This window comes from Brachycentrus maculatus, unplaced genomic scaffold, assembly GCF_059751285.1.
Source record: "Brachycentrus maculatus isolate JH-2025_06_01 unplaced genomic scaffold, ASM5975128v1 h1tg000269l, whole genome shotgun sequence".
Taxonomy (NCBI): domain Eukaryota; kingdom Metazoa; phylum Arthropoda; class Insecta; order Trichoptera; family Brachycentridae; genus Brachycentrus; species Brachycentrus maculatus.
In genome coordinates this window covers 1341506-1366687 of record NW_028281020.1, presented here as the reverse complement: position 1 = coordinate 1366687, position 25182 = coordinate 1341506, and the positions used below count along the sequence as shown (strand labels likewise).

The window sequence follows — 25182 nt, the reverse complement described above, 5'->3', positions numbered from 1 at the left end:
AGTTTGATTGCACCGCCCCCGTATACCGGGAGACCTCTTGGAAACACTTTCTGAATGACGAATTTACTATTTGTATTTATAATATTCTGACGTACTTAGGTCTTTCTTATTTTCGTTCGATAAATTGCCAATTTTTAATGCACAGCATTATTTTTTCCCACATGCCTTTAATCAACTTGATATCACATACATTACACGTGAAGTACATACATGATATTTTTCCTTATATTATAGGTTATTATAAAACTTTCACCCAAATTAAACGTTATATTCAGATTCAAAGTAAATAAATAAATCCAGATATACCCCTCGCTACTTTTCACACTTAAGTACTATATTACAAGTGATAAAATACACGTACACATGTAACGCTATATGACCGTTTACGACTCTCGATTATTCGACTTTTACGTATTTTATCATTTTGAACACATTTTATATAATATATATTTCATACATTAATGAAAATCCCTTTATGACTATGCAGTTTTTTTTGTTATTCAAAATCTATCTTTCATCATATAATTCTTCCTTAGTTTCCCCTACCTCTCTCCCCTCTACTCCTTACCTAATCCTACATCCTTAGCATTCCTTATTTTCATAAATTTAGAGTTTCACTTATATAAATTGTTGTAATTATTTGTTCACTCATAGTGCGATAAATTGTGATTCCTGTTTTTTTTTCGTTTTATACTTATGTTCAAACACTATGTGCCCTTTAATTTCAAACGGCTGTATAAGGTGTGCATTGACCAACATCACAAGTCTATTTTTTTGGTTGGTTGGAAGATATTGCTTTGGAGCAAAAAGCCTACCGATGTACATATATGTTCTGTATAATGAGTTCAATAAATAAAATAAAATTTATGCATCAATAATTTTAATAAAGGTTTTACTGATTGAAATATCCATTTATTATTTAAACTCACGTGATAAAAATGCATTGAATTTCATTGGAAACTGAGCTAGCCAATAGGGCAGGCTGACTTTTTTTTATTGAATTTATAAATTGTAACTGGTTCAAAGGATTTTAATTGCCGGCAACTCCAATTACTTGGCGTTAGATGGCGCCAGCTGCACGCTATTAAAACGCGGGAAATGCGTTCGAAAATTGATCGCGGCTCTTCAAAATGTCTGCCATTAACAGAACAATTACGAAAAAACAGTCCCCAATTACCACGTTCTTCAATTTTTTTTTATGTCGTTTTATATACCCCAATTTACCCATTAAAGAATTACGGATTTAGATATCAATAAAGTAACTGTGTCTCATTTACGTATTACTTTCTCCACATCAGTTAAATGAAATCAATATTTGTTATAATGATTTAAAAAAAGCGCTTTAAATAAATCAAAGCTTCTGTATTGCAAAATGGTACTAAAATTAATTAAAATATTGAATAAATTAATTTCAGTAGATTTGTGCACGTTCGTATTCGTGATTTTTACACCCACACGTCTACGTGGATGTATAATAATAAAATAAACAATGTGTTGCTTTTTAATTAAAGTAATGATAATAAAAGTTTATTCTTAATTAATCTTTACAATATTTTTCTATCTATCTGATTCTGACAGTTAACAATATTATATTTTTTCTATCTGACGTCTTTTGTTTATTCAGTGCGACGCATGCGACATCTGGTGGTAGATTTGTACTATATGTAGGTACTTAATAAAATGTAAAGGTAGGTACCTAGGTATTTTATTGCATATATATATATATATATATGTATATATATATATATATATATATATATATATATATATATATATATATATATATATATATATATGTATATATATATATATATATATATATATATATATATATATATATATATATATATATATATATATATATATATATATATATATATATATATATATATATAGATATATATATATATATATATATATATATATATATATATATATATATATATATATATATATATATATATATATATTTATATATATAAATATATATATATATATATATATATATATATATATATATATATATATATATATATATATATATATATATATATATATATATATATATATATATATATTTGTCAGATAATATAAGATAGGTATCTATATAATTGTACTGTACGTTTTACGGGCGTTTCCAACGCTGAAAAGAAACCTTAAGCAGTATTTACTGAGTTTGTGCGTTATTTAGCGTAAATATGGTGCATAAATTGTAAGTTTAATCTTTCGTATGAAGAATATAATTTGGGAAGACATGTTTATCCGGACTTTCGGTCTGTAGCACTCCATTGTGAGGAGAAACGTCTTTTCAATTATTTTAAATAAAATTATTATAAAAATAATTTTTGCCTTTTTATTATTTAGCATCGGGTGTTACAAGTCACAAGACTTCCGCTATGCGCCCGTAATATCTTTATAAAAACAGGTTTAAAACAATCGCACTTAAATATCGTTCAAATCCGCACAAACGCACCCTCATTTTTTTCTTAAATATTTGTTTTACTTCCATTTCACATGGTTTCATATATATAATAGAATCTACGAATCGTACAAAACATATATCATTTTTAACGCACCTACCCACGTACCTTTCCAAAAAAGAGACTTGCTCTTGTGCTCGGAGAGGAATTTGTACTATTATATTTCAAATGATAATACATACTAGATACATATATTAATTGAATAAACGTTCAATAGTTCATAACAAATCAATCATGACATCTTTGTTACACAATTTAATTCTGTCAGTTTTTTATACTATTACATTTACAGTGTCAAATGTCCGCCTCTGCGGTGTAACGGTTAGTATATTTAGCTACAGTACTGGAGGTCCCGGGTTCAATTCGCAGGGGGCGGGTTGAAAATAAATATTAGTGATTTGACACTCTAATATTTATTTAATATTACCCTAGACTGGCCCTAAACTGTAGGAGCGAACACCTTGCCTTCATGTAAGTAGCGGTAGATAACACTACATCAATACGGTGCAGTGCACTATGCACCATTGAGTACGTATATAGGGTTAGATAAAGAAGATATATATCGTGTAAGTCGGGATTGGATATCCGTACTCATATTAGGTTATGTAAACTGCACACTACTAAGTTCGAATTTATTAAGGATGTCATAATTTCAAATGACTTTACTTATTTATGGATGATTCGATATTCGTGTGCGAATTATTGTGTGTAATTCGTGATTCCTCCTGATACGTATGGCAAAGTTTCGCCATCGTTTCTAGTTATGTAGGTTCTTGCAAGATTCCAAGATTTTGAATCATGACAGCGCCAGCGGTAGACACACCGTACTACCAGCCGAAACTTTGTTAATTGCAACAGTTCAGTTAGTTGATCTTAACTTCTCACCCTACAATTTGAACTATCGATAAATTAGCTCTGATCCCGGCCGAAGGTTTGGAGTTGGAACCATTACGGAGCGACTGCTGTCGTCTGTAATATTTTACCAGATTGCTCATTTCATTCATTAACCCATCGGCATACCAGCCGACATATTTTAGAATATTTTACATTTGCATGTCAGCCGTGGTTTAAGCCTCACCTCCTTCCGTGGGTAGTTCATGTTATAAATAAAGTTACGAGCGATTTCTACAAATCAGTAAAGAAAACTTTTGGTAAATCATATTTTTTATAAATTTATTTACGTCACTTTACAAAAGATGTCCCTGTAAGGATAGAATTATCCTTTTGTTATATTTTTATAAAAATGTATAAATGTCAGACCGTAGTAATTTCATTTTAATGGCCTGATTATGGAATGATTATTCCGAAATCGGTAGTCACGAATTAGTGCATTTTTAAAGTGGTAATACACAAAGTGAACGATGAATGATAAAGAGAGTGTTATCCTTTTGATAATACCAACTAAAATCAGTTTAAATTTAAATCTCTACATCCCAGGCGTAATGTTTTACTGAGTTATTTTTCAATTCTTCTTGTCAATTTATCGCATTTGTGATTTAGATGCTCGATAAATTATGCGCGTAATAGTGATATGTACCATAATTATTGGTAAAAACAGTACTAGTTATAATTTTATGAGACAGTTTATTTTTATAACTCGGCTGAATTGGAACGCCTTTGACGTTTCAATAGTATGAATCACAAGTGAGCGTTATGCTTTGTTGGACCGGTTTATACTACAAAAATCTGTTTTGCGCATGCAACCTTTTTTCTGAATTTAAAGATTATTTATATGTTTGTTCTTGTTTTATCTAGTGTAAAATATTATTGTTGACAAACCATGTCACCTGCGGGCACCTTTTTTTTCAGGGATACATTAAATGAGTATATTTCGCTCATTTGGTGCAACAATGACGTTATTTGACCTTTTTAAACAAGTTGAATATGTCAAAATATCCGAAAAGACTATTTACATCAACAGAATTGATTTTGTGGTGAAATGCTGCGAGATAACGCGAGTGTCATTGTAGAATTAAGTAAAATGGCGCTATTTCTGTTTCTACAACGTTTGAATGGCATCTCCTGTAATATTTTTTATAGTGTAATTACGCCATTTTTGCACCAAATGAGCGATTCGTATACATATTTTAAAAAGAAACTAATATGCGGATGGGTTAATGAAACCGAGATTGGTGTGCGCGGCAGGTCCTGCGCGCTAAAGACCGTCCATCTTTTGGTTTTAATCACTTTAATTATTCCGCGTCGTGTATTAAGTTTTTGGCCCCCTTTCTGCGTATTTCGCAAGTTGTTAATTAGTAAGACGCTGAGGGTTATGAAGATGAATGTAGGTACAAGGAACTAGGAACTAGCTACAAGGTACTGAGTTATGGTTTCTGCTTCCTTAACTTGTAGAACGTTGTTGGCGAAAACAGCCACATTTTGTCTAGAATATTAAATCGCGTTTATTCTTTTCGTTGTCATAATAAATTCAGTGAATACAGTGTTCCGAAATAATGATTTTTTATTTGTTAAAACAAGATGAACACTTTGCATCAAGAAGATTTTTGTATTATTAATTCTTTTAGCAATAGAAACAAAGAAATATTTCAAAATATTTATATTTATATTAACTTTAATTTGAATTTATTTTATTATTCACCCGACAGCAACAAATGCTCATTAGTTTAAGAATTTCTTAATGAAAGTTTAAAATAATGTGTGTGTGATATAGAAGTCATAAAATCCATGATTGAATCCCAACGTAAATACGCATTATCTCTATAACTTCAGTAAAATAAAAATAAACATTTTTTTCTTCATGTAATTTATGATGAGAATTGTTATGTACATGAAAGAAAAAATAAATAAATTAGAAATTAGAAATTCTTTTGATAAAACAAATACGAAATTCGTTTATTTTATTAACAAAAAATATTTTAATTTGCAAATAAAATCATTATTTGTACGATTTTGGACACTAAAGGATTTAAATATCAATAATCATGATTGCAACTATATGATTTAGTATTCAAGTTGTGTATATAACATAATATTATTTATTTAAAAATAAACAAAATCTTATGTACGAGTATATGTCGTTTGTAATGTATCGATGCCCGTAAGTTGACATATGGATATAGAACACATTAATGTACACTGATGGGCATCGAAAACGTTACTATTTGACAGTCGAGCACCAACCTATTTTTTACACAGCTTTCTTAAAATATATTTAAAATGTTTTTTTTTATGGAATCCTTTATTGTTTCCATTTAGGTGAAATCATGTTTTATTTTTCCGAAAAGTTAGCTTGTGTGCTTAAACACGTCTCTCCTTTTAAGTTTTCTTTTGGCAAGTACCATATTGTGAAAGGATTTCGGTAAAAGGAGGGTGGTTTCCCCGAGATGGTCTGATTTTATCTAACTTTAACCCTAACTCCCAAACTTCTGGCTCAATTATCACGGGGTAAAATGTTATCAGACGAGTCCTTGGAACAAAGACAAAGAAACCTTTGTAAAATCAAGCTCATGAAGCATCCGATAGCCATCACAAAGGACGATGTAACATATTGATAACAACGTAACGGTCAATGCTCACGTCTTCAACTATATCCATAAATTCATTAGGCGACATTTACCGTTAAATAAATTACGTACGATGGCTTTCCGGAGTTGGAAAAATAAATTATTTCTATCCCCCGCATTTATAATCGTTATGAGTCGGTCGTAACTAGAAGACTAACTGCGTTTTATCTACGTACTTACTTTCGGAAATTACGATATGCTGACTTTAAATGTGAATATATGAGTAGATAATACCTCACTTTACGTTATCTCCCTGAACGATATCTCGTTATAAAGTTGTTAGGTTATGACGTAATGTACGTACTACAGCCGATATCTAATTACTCTGTATGGTTTTCAGTTATTAGCTCTTCTTTTTACCAAAATCTTAACGTATCACTGGAAAGCGTAAGAAGCATTTACAATTTATGAATGGAAGTATGAATTTAAATACATTTACCGCATGTTTATTTCATTTTCACATTTTTTATTATTTTTTTTTAAATTTAGAAATTGATTAAATTTGTTAGCTTATAAATGACGTTAGTAAAGGAATTCAGGTATTCAATACATTATTACTGCTCTATTTTAATGATCGGAGTAATAATAATATTTATAAGTGGGAAAAAGAGAATAGCAACAGTGGTTATGGCACTCTGTGTTGCATATATTTACTCATACAAGCTTGAGTAATTAACTGAAATGTACGTGGTTCTCTTGAGGGCAAAATTAACCTTTACAGTTACCTGAATGCAGTAATATCCTAAGTGCAAATTTTGTAATTATGATATTAGATGATCTTATTTGGGTACGAAAATATCATATGTTTATCGAATTAAAAAAAATATATATACGTTTAACAGAATTTATTAAAAAATATCGCACGTTTTCTGTACAGTTTAAAAAAATATTGCTCTTGTGTGAATTTAACACCCAAAAAGACTTAAAGAGATTAGTTCTGTATTAAAGTAGGGAATCATTAATTCATGTTTAATTTATTGATTTCGCGTTTAATTTTTAGTAGTTTCATAATGCTTTTATAAGGCGAAATAATTGTCATGAATTAAAATTTTTAAGCTTAAAAAAAAAATTATGTACAACTTAGTAGACCCTAAAAATCAGTGTTTTGTTTAAATATTTTAAATAAAATTTCCCTAATTTTAAAGTGACGGGCGTCAGTCTCCTTTCGTACTGTGCTTTGATAATTGCAAGCAATTATCTGCACCCGTATATTATAATAACCAAAAGTTTGTCCATAACTCCTGTTCTACCGGGTGGCCAGAGAAATTATTATTGTTTGTATGAAATAGTTCCCATGTGAACTAGTGCTCTGTTTCCTACGTACGGGTTATGTAGGATATTATAATTAAGTCATATAAGTTTAACGCGATTCAGTAGCCACAGTGCAACTATTAACAAGTTAGATTAATACGTTTTATGAAATCTGTTATAACTTTTTCTACTTTTATGCAAACTTCAGTCGTGAATAAATAAAATTTTGAAAAAAATATTGGAAACAGGATCGTAGATTGCTATTCTTTTAATCACTATTTAAACAAAGTTACCTCACAACTTGTACTCGTATATAAAAATCGTAAACCTTAATATTGAATTTTATAATTAAAATTTAACTTTGTTTTAAAATCACTATACCATAATTATTTTAATATAACTTAATTATAATGTCTACCGGTTTCGAAGCTAACCGCTTCTTTATCAAGACTGATTAATACTTTTTGATAAAGACGCGGTTAGCTTCGAAACCGGTACACATTATAATTAAGATATAATTTTTAATGATTTTAAAACAAAGTTACATTTTAATTATAAAATGGAAAATCACAAAATTAGTGCTTCAAATATAAATTATACTAAACATAGATGTCTAAATTAAGTTTAAAATAACTAGTTTGTATTTTATAATTGCCTTTTACAATTTTTTGATCTGCCTTTAAATAACTTAAAAGTAAAGCTCGTTCTAAATATTCAAAACTATGTTATTCATTGATTTGGTATTAAGTTTGTGGAAAAACATTATATTAAAGTTATTTTATAACAGTTAAAAAGTTTTTATAAGTTACAACGTAGTGTACGTATTATTTTTTGACATCTCATCAAAGATGAAGAAGAATATGGAAGTCTGGGCATTTACGGGGCTTACGACCGTCATAGGCTGGTTTGAGTGATCACTTTACACACGTGTAACATTCACCAATTCTACCCATTATTGACAACCACACTACTCAAATTCTTGGAAGTTCTATATATATGAACCAATTTAGAAACCTTGTTCATGAATCACTAGGACTTCACTAGAGACATCTATTGGTGAGATGTAAAGAAGCTTTTTATTAAGCAGAAACTCTTATATTAGTATGTGAGATCCGAATCCTGGATTATAATCACACACATGAGAAACGCCAGAAAATACCATTTTCATTTTTATTATTAAGCTTATTATTTGACCAGATAATTTATTTACAACATTTTGAGTGTGTCCAAATACTTGTTCACAAAATCTGGATTATCTCCAATTACAGGAGTTATTTTCATATTATTTTTTGACATCTCATCAAAGATGAAGAAGAATATGGAAGTCTGGGCATTTACGGGGCTTACGACCGTCATAGGCTGGTTTGAGTGATCACTTTACACACGTGTAACATTCACCAATTCTACCCATTATTGACAACCATTATTAGTGTACGTAGTTTTACTTACGAGAAACAAAGTGCTATATTGAAATTTGCTTAAAATATTATATTGTATAGTAGGTACCTGTCATATTATGAATATAATAATTCCGAAAATGTGATTAAATTAATTTCCATAACTAAAGTGAAATTTAAAAAATAGAAGGATGACAGTATTAATTACTTAGGATGTTTTTATTCGTGATCTAACAAAATTGCTACTTGTAGTGTTACGCGTGAACACTTCGCTTGTTCCCAAATTTTCACGGCAGTTAACATCATTTATTAAAATTAATTGTTGGAATAAATATTAATCTTACCTCATATTTACCAGCCACAGTTTGGCGGTTTAATATATTATCATGTATTGTGTTAAATCATTTCTTCGTGTAGACATAATCCGACGATACCTCTATTTTCTAGCACAATATTAAGTTTTAATCCTAGCACACAGCCCACGCACAACGACATACATTATCACATGATGTTTACTTCCCGACCTCTCACAAAGAAGAAAATTCCAAACAAATTATTTTGTTCAAAATCACTAACTACGTAATTAAAATATTGACCGGCTTCCAAGCAAACAGCTTCTTCCTCATAACTCATTTATGCTAAAATTTCCTAATTAATGGAAATTCAAATATTTGGCGATTGGGAGGGATTCGAAATATGAACGTTAAATGTAAACAATAGATGTTAAGTAATTATTTATCTCTCCGTATAAATATCTGAAAAAAAAAAGTTATTCAGCGATTCTTTGAAATTTTGACACAACGTTGCATTCGAATACGTACGCGTTTTTTTATTGCATTATTGTTAATTTATTTTAAATATTTTTGTTACTCCATAATCATTTTTGAAATGCGTGCTTTCTTTTTCATTATATCTGACTAAGCTACAGCAACGCGTGAAAGAGTACAGCTATATGTATAATAATAATCTTTTATTTTTGGTTTTAATATATTTCTAAAACAGTATTTGTGGTATAAGATCAGTGTATCATCTTCATTTTCTTAAACCTGGTTTTCATGATTTTCTTAAGAACCAGTATTTTTTATCGCATAGAAATCTATTGGCAGCGATATAAGTAAAGGAAATTAAATCAGGAATCGCGTTGAATTGGTACTTAAAAGGAATTAATAAAAGTTAGTCTTACACGGGTAGTGATAATTTAAATAAAGGGGAATCCCATCAAAGTACTTTTACAGATTTTTATTTTATCATTAACTTTTAAATTACGAATAGTAATGCTTTTAAAAAATTGGATATAAAATACCCAAAAAAAGTACTGCCGTTACTCAGAATTCATAAACGTATTTTTATTTAATATCTTTCGTCTTTATTTTCAAATTTATAATTATTATTGATACGCTAAGAGAAATATCTATGAAAAATATAACGTAGTGTTGTTTCTTGTCCAGAAATATTAAATACGTTAATAGTAATTATGATCCATCTACAAAAGATCCCTCCTGGTTATACTTATATTAAAAAAGATAATTCAAATATTTTTTTTCCTGAGTTGCCCGAGTCCAGAAAAATATGATATTAATTTCAAAATATAATTGTTTGTTACAATTTTGTCGATTTGGAGTAAACGATGGAGGCTACTTGAGGGAGCTCGAATCCCTTGTTTAAATTAAGTATGATTAGCGAGTGCCTTGCTTAATTACGAAAATGAAAAATACATTTCGCTTTCTTTATTATAAAATCTCTTGAAAATATTTTGGGAACGTTTCATAAAATATTTGTTTTAGGGCTGCAAGATAAACTTATAATATGGTTCTTTACGTTTACCGCAAGTGTACATAACATGTATAAAAAATATCACGATTTGTTGATTTGTCGAATTAAGTCATTTTTGTGCCTCAAGGAAAAAACACGTTATTTATTTTTATCGATTATTTTATAGTATAATTATTATTTTATAATAATATATGATATAGGTTGCCATATTGCTCACTCCTTTCAACAACGTTATAAGTATATCAAAAATCGTCAATTTTCAGTTGTGCACATTTTCGGAATGCCCAGAAAATGTACACAAGCAAAAAGCGGCCTATTTTTAACTTAATATTTACCCGCTACAGGGCAGAAAGTGTTGTTTTTCTATTTTGCAGAAAAGGTATTGTTCAATTATTTTTTTTAGTAAACTAAATATTTTTCAAATGGAGAAAAAACCTTCAGGTTTTATTAACCTAAAAATATGTTGCACAGTAAAAAGTTCAATAAGTGGCTTAATAATTATTTTTAATACATTTTATTTTATTCTTAAACTTTAAAAACGATCTCCTGAAAAATCATGTTTTTTTTATTTATGACGTTGTTGAAAGGAGTGAGCGATATGTAGGTACTTATGCTAAAAAAGGCATTTTTGTTGCTTGTAAGCTTTTGAAGAAAATACATACTTAACGAGAATTACATAATTTTCATCCATGTAATAATTGTTAATGCGTTTCGGTACCGTGAATGGTGTCCGGTTTGAGTTTTGGGAGGATTAAAAACGAATATAATTTTGAAAAATAAACAAATTTATTTTTAACCACTTTTTAATTGGTACATTTTCTCCAACCAGTTTCGACAAGAACTTTGTCATCATCAGGGTTAAAGATGTACTAATTCTAAAACATCGAAATATTCATAGTAGGTGAGTGGGCGGGTGTAAGGAAAGTTATTTAAATATTATTATTTTTCCACTATAATATTTATTAAAATTTATTCTGGTCATTAATGTTAGCAGGACTGATCACCTTTCAAAAAAATTATCTTACTACTTTGATCCGATCCGTTAATACCATAAATTGCGGATAAGGGTCAAAACAAATCAAGTTGTTATGGAATTCAGTTGTTTTATTAATTCGATGCGAATTCACAAACACAAACCCTTATCCGCACCTCAGTGGTGCATAGGGCACTGCATCATATAAATGCAGTGTTATCTTGATCGTTAACACATGAAGGAAAGGTGATCAGCCTTCCGCTTCAGGTACCAGTCCAGGGTAATATTGAAAAAAAATTACAGTGAAAAAAATCACTTATATGTATTTGACCCCCCTGGGAATCGAATCCGGGACCTCCGGTACGGTAGGCGAGCTCGCTGACCATTACACTACGGAGGCGGACAAATGGTTGACGCAAATGGTCGATGGAAATGGTTGACGAAATATTTTTTTCTCTTTACAGAGTCTCTCGAAGCACAAGCCCCGTTCCCGTCTGAGCGGGCGGCAGTGGTCGCGCAGCTACGCGCCGGGCTCCGCCGAGGACGTGCCGGACTCCACCCCCGCGCCGGGCGCCCCCTCGCAAGGCCAGCCACCGACGCTGGACGAGGACCGGATGTTCGCCCCGGAGCCCGAGGAGGACGACACGGACGGGAGGCAGTCATCGCCGAGAATGTATGTTTATTTTTATTATTTATTTTATTTCATGGAATTTAATTTTAATTAATTTAATTTAATTTGAATTAATTTTAATTCATTCAATTTTATTTTAATTAATTTTAATCTATCGAAATCAATTTAAATTATTTTTAATTATTTTTTATTCATAGTTTTTATTCATTTTTAGTACTTTTAATTAAATTTACTTAATTTTAATAAATTTATACCAATTTCAATCAATCTTATTAAATTCAATTTGAGTTAAATAATTTCATTTGAATTCATTTTTATCAATCAAAATCAATGTAAATTATTTTTATTTAATCGTATTTAATTTGAATTAATTTTCTTTGAATTTAATAAATTTATTATTAAAAAAAAACTCTGTTTTAAAATGACTGTAAATATTTTATTATAACTGAATTATAATGTCTGCCGGTTTTAAAGCTAGCCGCTTCTTTTTCAAGACTGATTGATATCAATCAGTCTTAAAAAAAAGCGGCTAGCTTTGAAACTGGTAGATATTATAACTAAGTTATAATAAAATATTTAAAGTGATTTTAAAACAAAGGTATATTTTAATTATAAAATGGAAAGTCACAGTTATTGCTTCAATTATAAATTATATTAATTTATTTCATTTATTATTTTATAATTATATTAATTTGAATTGTGATCAAGTATATTTATACTAAAAAATAAGCAAGTATAAAAAAGCTCCCACGTCAAATAAAACATCTATTGATTCTGAAATCGTTTTTTGATATTATTGATAATCGTTTGCCCGGTGTGAAAGAGGGATCGATAATTTGTATTTAGTTAGTATCCAACGAATTGTAAAAATTCACAGGCCTAATAAATTTCGTTGTGAATATTACCCGTAGTATCTTCCAATAAGGAAATAAGAAGAAGACTACAATTTGATGGTGTTTTTTCGTAGGCTCGCTGAATAAATCGATAACACGAAGGCCATACTAAATGTATATTTACACCAAAACGTGTCAGTTTTCACGTGTTTAGTATTAATGTAAATAATCTCTTGTTTCATGAAAACATATGTTTTTTGGTTTTTTCATAAATGTTTCTTTTTAATTTACATTCCCAATTTTCTTTTCCCGAAAAGTAATATATTGTATTCACAATGTATACTCACAGTTCGTACTTTACTCTTAACAAATAAATTTTCTCAGAGGACTGCAAGTACTACAGTGAAAACAATGTAAAACGTTTTTTTACCAAAAAGCACGATTCAGTTCACGTTATAACGTTTTTATCCGATTTATTTTAAATGAATAATAGGATAAAAAAGGCTATTGTAGACATTTAAAACGAAAGAATTAATCGAAAGAATAAACTTCCCAATGTAAGGAAATAAATTAAATAATGTAATAAATAAATAATTTAACTCATGACCTCCTTCCCTACTAAAGTAGTCTTAGAACTCTTAATTTTAATTAATTGGTGTTGAAAACATATTTTCGTTTCGATTCAATAACTCAAAATATTGTTATGTTATTTTGACTTATACGTTTAAAAGATAAACTTTTTATTTATATTTTTATTCTAAAACAATATATGTTTTTCTCGGTCTTCCTCTGCTCTTTTTTGCACTTACATTCGCCTCATAAATTTGTTTTACCGTTCTTTCCTCACTCATTCGTTCTACATGGTTTGGACATGTAGAACGAATGAGTGAGGAAAGAACGGTAAAACAAATTTATGAGGCGAATGTAAGTGGAAAAAAGAGCGGAGGAAGATCGAAAAAAACATGGCACGATCATGTATGCCAAATACTTGAAAGTGGTCAGGTTAGGAGTCGTAACAATCGGCGGGTATGTATGAGGAGATGCATGAACGTGGAAGAGGCGAAGAATGTTTGCAAAGACAGTGGTGTGGCGTTCTATTCTCTCTGCCTACCCCTGCGAGGAAGCGGCGTGATGGTTAGTTAGTTAGTTTAATAATATATTATATATACCATTTATTACGATCACCTCACTAAGCAAAACCCGTGAGGAGACGTTCATCCAGGAATTACAAAAACAACATAAAATATATTTTATTTATTGTTTCGGCATTAACTTTGTGGTAAGACATGTTACAATAATTAATGAAAACACTTTGTTTTTTACCACTTGAGTTTTTATTAAAGACTACATGTTTCAGAAGTTAAACTTCCATCATTCAGGTCTGTATAATAACTAAAATATAAAATATAAAATATTTATTAAATAATATATTGTTTCAAAATTCTTCGCCATTGCTTTCAATTTTTCCTTTGTTTTCAAACTCCGTTCCTTGACTAACCCCTTCCCCTTACTTTCCCCTCTCCTTATTTATAGAAAAATTTTATATTTTATATTTTAGTTATTATACAGACCTGAATGATGGAAGTTTAACTTCTGAAACATGTAGTCTTTAATAAAAACTCAAGTGGTAAAAAACAAAGTGTTTTCATTAATTATTGTAACATAAAATATAGTTTAACAAAAACGTTGAACTACATAAATAAACACAGAGAATGTTATCGGTTTACAAATTACAGCAATAATAATCATAATCTGAATAATATTTTTTGGATTTATTTAATTCGGTGGGTTGAGCAACTTTAAACATTTCTCGTGTTGTTCATAACAAAGAAGACATTTTATTTTATTGTTATGATTTTCTTTTAGTTTTATAAGTGGCACAGCATTATGCGATTTGGGTGCTAGATAACATATTATATATGTGTCTTCTCTGGCCGAATACAGTTGGCATTTTTGGTACATTAAATATTTTGTTCGTTATTTTTTTCACTTAACCAGATTTTTGTTTATGCGCGAAAAATATTTTTACGTAGAGTTGTCTTACATGCGTAACATCCATTCTTTGAATATAGCCACCAATTGTATTCCTTACTTTGTAACCAAATCCAAAAAAAATCGGCTCCACCATTTTTGACAGATATATTGTACATATTGGTGTACCATACTGTGAAAAAAAACTCGGATTCATATATATATATATATATATATATATATATATATATATATATATATATATATATATATATATATATATATATATATATATATATATATATATATATATATATATATATATATATATATATATATATTTATTTATTTCATACAAAGCCTGTATTTATTTTACCGCTGGGTATCGATTTATCGTCCAACGATAGATTTTGACACAACCGATCAAAAAAATCGCATATTTGCATTTTTACGTGATTTCCTTTTGAAACTTATTGTTATTGAGATTTTTTATTATTTTTCAAACTTATTTTTTTTTAAACATTATTTTATATCCCTACAGTTGTTGTTTTTCTCCGAAACATACATACAAAACGTAAAATTTTCAAAGTCTATACCGAAAAAAACAGTCCAAATTTATAATGAAAGTTTGAACTATTCAAATCACGGGCGTATGCGGGTCGAAAAGCCATTGCACATAAAATATAGCAAATGATCGTTTAACCTTGTGGGTGCTGGTGGCTTTACTAATTCAAAAAGTAGGCAGTTAGGGGGTATACCGCTTAGCTGCATGCACTGCACGATATTTAGGTCGGGGGCGAAAGGTTCCACGTAATGCGATTGTATCGGACGTGACACTTTAAAACTGAAAAATTTGCATTCCATTGTTCACGTGTACTGCCATTTTTATTATTAAAACATTTTTGAAAGGTTTAACAATAAAGTTTCTTTATTGAGCGTGTTAATGCTAGCATTTTTATGTATTTATTAAACAATAATTCACGTGAACACGTCATAATATGTATAACGAATGACATTTTAAATATACCTGCAAAATAATCTTAAACGTTTATCATATATACAAAAAATGTAATTTTCTTTAAACCCACAAAAAACACCGTTTTTATTTTGTCATTGTTATGATTATAATGGAATTATTTGGTATACACTATTTTAAACTCTTAATTTTTTTTTAAATCGGAGACGGTATTGTGATTATAAGTATTTTATTATCTTTAGATACCGATTTTTTAAGGGAATCTGAAATAAAACGTCGTATTTTTGAAAATACATTTAATTTTTTTACTGGCCAAACCGCTGTCAGTACAATAAATCCCCGGTCGAACCAAACATTTATTTTAATCATAATAATACTGTAACTACTCTTTGAAATACATTTTTTAAATAAATAAACTATATATTCTTTCGTATATAATATTCACCCTTTTTTCCTACCTCGTTATTTATATTAATATCCGGGTTTAAAAGGTTAAAAGACTCTTATTTACAGTCTCTGGGGTATTGGAGGAAAGTAGTAAAAATTCCGTTTCCATAATACATCCTATGGAAATTTTCTTTCTTTCCCCTTCTAAATCAGATTGCGACCACTTCGCACGTTTTTTAGGAGTGTATATTCAATTTTCTACTCCGTCCGTAAATGGTATTTGTAACGTTATTCCTAGGATATCGATATTGTGAGGAACCTGAATTCCATTTACGCAATTTGTTGACATGGCATTCAGAAATCTCTTTACGCAGGGTTTATGTATGTTTTGCGGTTTATGGGATTTTCTGATTTTTGAAGTATTTTTTCTACAATTTTTGTGAAATTGTAAGATCCTACCTTTAAATTTTAAAGGCATAATAAAGTACCTAATAAGTATTTACATACATACAATTTTTACAATTCGCACCTTCCATACTTGGTTGCTAAATTCTCCTTCGCGATTCTCATATGCATACATGAAAATACGGTTGTCCAAACTTAAAACACAGTAAGGGAAATTTTTTGTAGTACGTTTTTTTTTTGCATTTTTGGACTAAGTAGATTCTACTCTAATTAGTCCAAAAATGCAAAAAAAACATACCACCAAAAAATGTCCCTTACTGTGTTTTGAGTTTGGACAGCTGAATAGTGCTCATTGAGAGACGAAAAAAGAGCAGATCATCTTTGTAGAGGAAACACAAAACGAAAAGGAGGAGTGTTACGATATATGTTTGTACATATATGCAAGTAAAAACAATTAATAAAATCTCTTTTTCTCTGTATCCTACCGTTACTTTATTAAAATTTACAAGCCGACGAAACCCTAGAACCTCCTAGAAAATAAACGCAATCAAAATGACGACTTCTTGACGGATGACAAATCATATAAAATACGATGTTGTAGTCATTAAATGTCAATAATAAAATAACAATCGTCTTCTATATAGCTCATACAAATAACATGTCATGTTTATTCTCTTCAATTTATGTTTGGTTTCTAAATGGGTTTTCTATTGGCCCATCAATTTTTCGCTTAATATTAAAGTCATAAAAATAATAGCCATATTTGAGACTTAGATGTCCTAAATTGTGATTTTGTGGAAAATAAATTTTGCACAAGCACTAGGGTATTTTTGCGTCTAATACGAGTACATTCACTGTTTATGTACGTACGATACGTACACTGTGTGAGTTTATGAAACAATTTCGACCACGTACTACTTTTAAAAGTAATATTTCATTAAAATGTTTTACGTGTTACTTTTTTTTTACTTTCACTTTAGTTATCAGCATGAAGGATTTTATATTTTTACAATCTACGTAAACGCTTGCTAAATAAGAGCATTGAATTACAAATAAAATGGAATTCTCAACTGCTGTTTTTTTTTAGTTTTCCCAAAAATTAGCTGAACGGAGCTCACGTTTTACAATTTTTATCTTGATTTTATTCTCATTTTAATTTAGATTGAGTGGTAAAGTGCGACGGACAAAAAATCAATTTTGTTATTATGTTAACATACTAGCCCCTTGTACTCGTAATTAGGGGATACTGACCATTACACTAAGAACAACTAATACTTGTTATTACATATTGAGGATTAGTTTTTGATTATGTATGATTAAACAATGATTTCAACCAACTGTTAAACAAGACATAATATTACTTATTATATCACAACATATGTTACATTATATTATAATACATTCTCAGAACAATAAGAGTGCCACGAATATTAACTTAAATAACACAGCCAGCAATAAACATGCGTATTATGGAAATATTTATATTTTAGTAGAAATATATCTAGATAGATAGATATACTTCTACCAAATTAAAACATTGAGCATAACAAATAAATTCGTACGATGATTGACAATCGCTTTCAACAGACTGTTCGACGAATCCGACATTGAGAAGGCAAAAACAATAGGTTATCACAAAAGAAATATCTGTGTTTTTTTTTATATAATAAAATACTAACTCTTAAGTTTTTTTTTTACATTTATTTTATTTGCCCAGAGCCACGCTTTTGAGTCTTAAGTTGTGATCGATAGTGGTTGGGATTCTGGATTATCTTTAAATTAGAAGGCAAACGGTTCCACGCAGTAATATATGTAATATATGTAAACTTAGCATGACAGAAATTAAGGTACTGCCAACATTTTGGGTACGTCCAAATCCTTAAAACAAATTTATGAGGTGAATGTAGTCGGAAAAAGAAACAGAGGAAGACCGAGAAAAACTTGGCAATATCAGATATGTCAGGAGTGAAAATAATCGGCGGGCGTGAGGAAATGCATTAATGTAATGAAGCTTAGAATGTTTGCAAGACAGAGTGGTATGGGGTTCTATTCTCTCTGTCTACTCCTGCGGAGAAGCGGCGTGGTGGTAAATTAATTACTTAGTTAGTCCAAATCCTTCTTTACAAATCTTCTCCGCTTCGGAGTTATCAGAGTCAATATGTCGATTCTCGGCACTCCAACGGTTAATGAAGTTGTTTGTTTGATTAATAAAGTTGCTTGTTTTATTAATGAACTTGTTTGTTTGATTAATGAACTTGTTTGTTTGATTAATGAAGTTGTTTGTTTGATTAATAAAGTTGTTTGTTTGATTGCAGAACGTTTCGCGTGGACGGCGCGCACGCGGACGACGACATGGTGGAGGGGCGCGCCGGCGGCTGGGTGCGCGCCAGCCGGCCGCGGGAGCCGCCGGGCGCCGCGCCCCCCGTGGGCGACGGGCGGCGCGTGGCGGCCCCCCTGCTCGACCGGCTGGCCGACAACTCCAACCGCCGGCAGTACGGCATGGGCATCGTGGGCAGCTTCTTCGGGTCAGTACAACCAGCCTTCTAAAACTCACATCCTTTGTAAAATCATACATTTATGTATTAATTGTTGAATCAAACACATATTTTTTAGTCTACTTAGTTATAATTTATTCTTAAAAAACACATAAAAATTAATATTGTGACGATTGTTTCGCCTAGTTATGGCATTTTCAAACGTATGTCGTTTGAACAACGATATGTTTGTGGCGAAAAAATTGTTTAGATTTTACTTATAAAACTTAGTTTTTTAAAAAAGCTTTGCAAGAGAAGGTCTGTCAGGAAGCCTAGATGCTTCTGTATCAGATCTGGGAATGCGGTGGGACAGCTTTCAATAATAGAGTGTTGTCTGTATGAATGTAACATTACTTGGATGTAGGTGATCAGTCTTGCACTTCAGATTTAAAATCTTGGATAATATATTCTTCTTCTTCCTATTCTGTATCAGGTCCCTGCCTGCTTGCATTATTTGAGTGTCAATCACTAGGTGATCAATCTTGCGCTTCAGATGCAAAGATCTTGGATAGTATCTTCTCCTTCTTCTTGTGCCGTATCAGGTCCCTCCGACATTGGCAATCACTCTGGCAAACGCATCTCTATCTTACGCTACTCGGAACAGTTCCCTCACATGTCTCATCCCGGTCCAATCACTTATGTTGCGCAGCCAAGATGTTTGTCTTCTGTCTGGACCACGGATAGTATACAAATGATGATAGTAAGGATTATAGATTGCTGGACATTACTATTATATATGTTCATTACAAATTCGAGTAAAATATTGTTTACTCGATGATTCCATGAAAAATATTTAAAACCTTAAATTTTCATGCAGTGCAATCATTCCCACTACCCTCTGTCAAGAAATATGAAAGTCCTGAAAATACCTGAAATATCATAAAAACAGAAAAGCTTAATTTCTTGAAAGGTCCTGTAAAAATCATGGTCAAGAATCAATAATACCATTAAATGATACGCCAGACTCTTTGTGATAAAATTCGTCCAATTTTCATTTAAGTTTTACGTAGCAAATACCAATATTTCTTGAAACCTTCTGTGACACGTGTTTCGATTCATTCCTCATCATTTTCACACTAAATTATTTGAAAATGATGCGGAATGCATCGAAACACGTGTCAAAATAGATTTTAAGAAATAGTTGCATTCACTTAGTACAATTTAAATAAATTTGAGGACTTTACAATAAACTGAAACTTTTTGAGTCTTGAAAATTTTGTGTCTTTGAAATTTGAACGTAGATAAAATTACGTAAAAGCTTGAACCTTTCACAAGGCGAAAATTCTACCGAAATTTCCACTCATTAGATGGAAGAACGGGTAAAAAGTTTTTCATCGTCCCAAAATGAGAAAAATAAATTACTCATCGGGAATATTATATAATATATGACTTATGTATGTAATATGTTTTTAAAAAATAAATTATGTCATTCAAATGTATTTCATATAAATATCAGATATGCTAGATGTGCAGTCCAACAATCGTTGCTGTTTACATTAGTATAAGATATTTTGAAAGTTTGAGCATTTTTCTACGTATATAAAGCATACCACTGATCGATAATACATTATTTATACTTGCGAATAATTACTGTAAAATTAAAGATTTCCTTACTTTTTTGTACCTTATAAATAATACCAGTAGCGAGAGTGTTGAGAATATCTATATTTGATAGTATCGCAAAGCATTAACCCCACCCCCCGACAGCTAAATATTGGTGACACGCAGTGCTTAAAATTGGCACACCAGACGAAATTGGTTCGCTACCCCTGCTATCTAATATTTAGAGGGTCTTAAAAGTCATTACTACGGTAAGGATTCATTAATTTCATGGTTAGAGTGCCAGACTGGTTCGCTCAGCGGCATCCCGATAATGGTGATGGACACAGAGTGTTTATGAATCGAGTTTTCTCGTTTAATTTTTTATTAAAATATCTAACTATTTTCCACGAGACTATTACGAGTTAAAATAATAAAAATTTCACACAGTGTATTCACGAAAGTTAAGGGTTTTCCAATAGCAATAATACTTTTATTTATTTATTTTTCAAAACATATTACATACATAAGTCAATATATAATATTCCCGCGAGTAATTTCTATTTCTCATTTTGGGACATGGGATGAAGGTGAACAAGACTGGAACACAAATAATAAAGTAACAAAAAAGTTTTTTTTTAAATAACCAAAACTAATACTTATACAAGGCAAAATATGAAAACAATAAACAAGTAATAAATAGGCATAAGAAGCATATTAAAAAGAAATAAATTAGAAAACACAAAGTAAGAAGCATATTTAAAATAAACAAATTAGAAAATATAAAAAATGAGAAAATTTAAAAAACACAAGGTAAAAACAAAATAAGAAAATATGACTACACAATATAATATAATTCAATTTTAAATGGTTATAATGGAAATACTGTTTATTATTTTTTGAAGTTTCTTATGTCAGTTGTGTTTTGTATGTTATGCTATTAAATCATGGAAAGATACACGCTTGAAATAAGTTATTAAATTGAATTAATTATTATGAGAAATTATTAAATTGTTTTATCAAAATCAGTGTTCATTTGCGAAAACTGTAAGAAGTATAAGAAGAATTTATGGATGACATTATTCAGGTAATCGACTCACTATTGAAACGGTCCTGTCAATTATTCGCCCGGATCTTGTGATTTAACACATTGTGATTTCTTTCTTCGGAGTTATGTTAAATCACAAGTATGTATATGCCAATAATCCAACAACAAATAAGCAATTCAAGGACACCATTGAATGTGCTATTGCTGAAATACAGCTAAATTTATATGACAAAGTGATGAAAAATTGGGTTCACAGAATGCGGTATGTCCAGAAAAGTCGTGGTGCTCACTCACATGAACGCTGTTATTTTTCATACATAATGTCATAATACTACCTTTCAAATAAAACAAAAAAAAAATCTCTCCCTGAACAATTTATGTGTATTTTTTATTATTATTAAATTGTATCACTCATAATGAAAAACCCTTTATCAATTATTTTAACTGACAAAATAGTCCCTTCGCTTTAAAATTTTTAAAAACCTAATCACATAAATATATATTTGCTATCTACAATGTATCTTTATCCCTGCACTTGTTATCGTGCTTAGGTGAGAAGAGTTATAGATATTGAAAAGAGAATGAATATATAGTATTTTGATACTTTTATGGAGAGAAATATAAAATACCACATTTTGTATTACAAGGCAAATTTGAAGGTTATAGCAGCATAGGACGAAGACATATATCCTGGCATTCAGAATTCGAGAGAGTGGTTCTACTGTACCACGATGTCGAAATAAAAACTCCATGATTATTTCTATAGATGACAATTAGTCAAAATATGCCTTTTTTAAATTGATATATTGCATGTTATTTTGTCAAAATGATACCATTATTGAGTTTCACATATAAGCAACAATGCAAAATAATAGTAACATGCTATAATTTTAGCATTGAGGGTGATTACTGTAAATTGTGCAGAATTATTTAAAAATGCATTGACGGCCTTAAAATCATTGGGATTCAGGTGGTGTTTTCATGTTTTCTAGCTATTTTTGTGGCCGTACATTGATGAAAACTTTTCATTATCAATATAATTCCGCAGCCTATGGTGCATAGGGTACTGCATCAAATTGATGCAGTATTTATTTGATCCTTTATTATATGAAGGGATCATATTGATCAGTCCTACGCTTCAGGTCCAGGATAATAATAAATAAATATAAGAGTGAAAAAACACATATGTATTTTAACCCTCCTGGGAATCGTACCCGGCACCCCTAGTATGGTAGTCAAATGTGCTAACCGCTAAATTACAAAGGTTAACCTATCAATATAATGTCACCTAAAATTTTAATCTATATAATGCAGTGTTCTTCATTTTTTCATCTCTGTAGATTGAAGTGTAAAGATCAACCATATACTTTATCAAAATAAAAGTATCATATATCGATCATTCCTTTCAACAACGTCAAATATCTAAAATCGTCAATTTTCAGTCGTGCATGTTTTCAGAATGTCCAGAAAATGTACTAAATCCCAGAAAAAGTGGCATATTTTTAACTTAATATTTACCCGCAACAGGACAGAAAGTCTTGTTTTTGCATTTTGAAGAAAAGGTATTGTTTTATTATTTTTTAAATATACTAAATATTATTTAAATGGAGAAAAAACATTCAGGTTTTACCTAAAAAGATCTGTTGCACAGTAAACAGTTCAATAAGTGGCTTGATATTTATTTTAAATACATTGTATTATATTTTTAAACTTTAAAAACGTTTTCTTGAAAAATCAAGTTTTTTTATTTATGTCGTTCTTGAAAGGAGTGAGCGATATATGTAAATATAAGTAAAATTCAATCCCAAAAATTAATAATGGAATTCTACCAACTGTATGCAGTTACAATAAATCAAACATATACTGTTGCATACTTTACTGATATGTTTTCACCCCGTCCATTATTATATATAATCCGCCAACGTTTTGTCGTTGTTATTGATGTTATTTATTTCTATTGTTCGTTCAGTCGTTCGGTCCGGAAGTCGGTGGCGTTACGCGGATCTGTGAAGAAGCAACTGGAGGACATGCGAGACTACAGACCCTACTTCACGTACTGGGTCTCCACGGCCCAGCTGCTGGTGATGCTGGCCGCCCTGGTGTGCTACGGCTTCGGGCCTGTCGGGCTGGACCGCGTGCGCCGCTCCGGACAAGTGCTGGTCACCAGCTTGAGCCTGCAACAGGTAACACGCTTGCACTCTGTATTCTGAAACCCCTCATATATGTAATACGTTCAAACATGTTTGAATCTTAAGAATAAAGAATGCTCGAGCCTATTGCTAATATCAAATTTAATACGAGTACTAATTCGTATCTTTATTTCACCGTCTATTGAGATGGGAAACGCACGTAGGAGACAAAAGGACGAGTGTTGCCATACAACGATAGAAAAATGTTTACATACATTACATTAACATTACATAAGGTTTATGAAATAATAACTTTATATAAAATTACCATCTTACATTACCAATAGTTTGAACAAATTCAAGCTGTGTGTACCACATAATTCTTACCAAGAAAAAGTATTTTATTTAATAGTCGAAATGCCAAAATATCTACTTTTAAAATTCCTCCATATCAACATTCTACTCATAGAATCAAAAATGACAACTCAAAATCAAAAGATCAACCATTCTTAATTCTTTCACAACGGAATGTTTATAAAAAAACCTCTCAGGTAAAAATTTCAGAGTTGTATGCAAATTTTAGTAACTAAAATTATTATAAAAAAAAACATTGACGGAAACGTTGGTTAGACCTAATATAATCACGTAAGTATAGTTTATTGATGTACGCTAATGTCCGTATTCGCAAATCCTGTCAATATTTGACCTTGTTACGTAAATTCTAGACAAAAAATGGATATTAGACTAATCCTCATCCCTTGTATCTTACCCTCTAATATTTGAAACCATTTTTTTAGTAATTACTTCTTTCTGTATGTGTTCAAAATCAATGAAAACGTAGCCCGTTTCATTACGCCCAACGAAATTTCCAACGACAATAAATAGAAATTCGGAAAAATCTTTCGTTCATCCGAGTCACTTCCTTGGTTTTTGTCATCGTTTCACTCTTTGAACATGTCAAACACACGCGATCTATGCTAAAATTTGAGAAAATTGATGGCACAATGGTAGATCAAAGACTTGTAGCATAACAGGGTTGCGTTAAAAAATGCTTTTCTATCTGATACAAATAATCGTTGACTGCTTTTATAGAAGAGATATAACAATCAAAATGTAACCTTGTTTTAAAATCAATATAAATATTTTATTATAACTTTATTATTATGTCTAAGGTTTCGATGCTAACCGTTTCTTTATCAAGACTGATTAATACTAAAACACTATATACTTAACAATATTCAAAATATTATAACGGTTAGGCAAAGGAGCTTGGGTAGATCTCAAGTGGCTTTATTTGTTTGTATTGATTAGCAGTCACAGTCAAAAGGGAT

General features: G+C 30.5%; 1 protein-coding gene across 1 annotated transcript in view; it reads left to right on the top strand.

Moving 5' to 3' along the window:
- Positions 1 to 25182, top strand: part of LOC148305565 (inactive rhomboid protein 2-like) — a 262551-nt gene that overhangs the window by 203087 nt on the left and 34282 nt on the right. The window contains exons 7-9 of the mRNA XM_088266450.1: positions 11863 to 12071; positions 18917 to 19126; positions 23692 to 23905. Coding sequence (XP_088122576.1) covers positions 11863 to 12071; positions 18917 to 19126; positions 23692 to 23905 — 633 coding nt within the window. The remainder of the gene's footprint in view (positions 1 to 11862; positions 12072 to 18916; positions 19127 to 23691; positions 23906 to 25182) is intronic.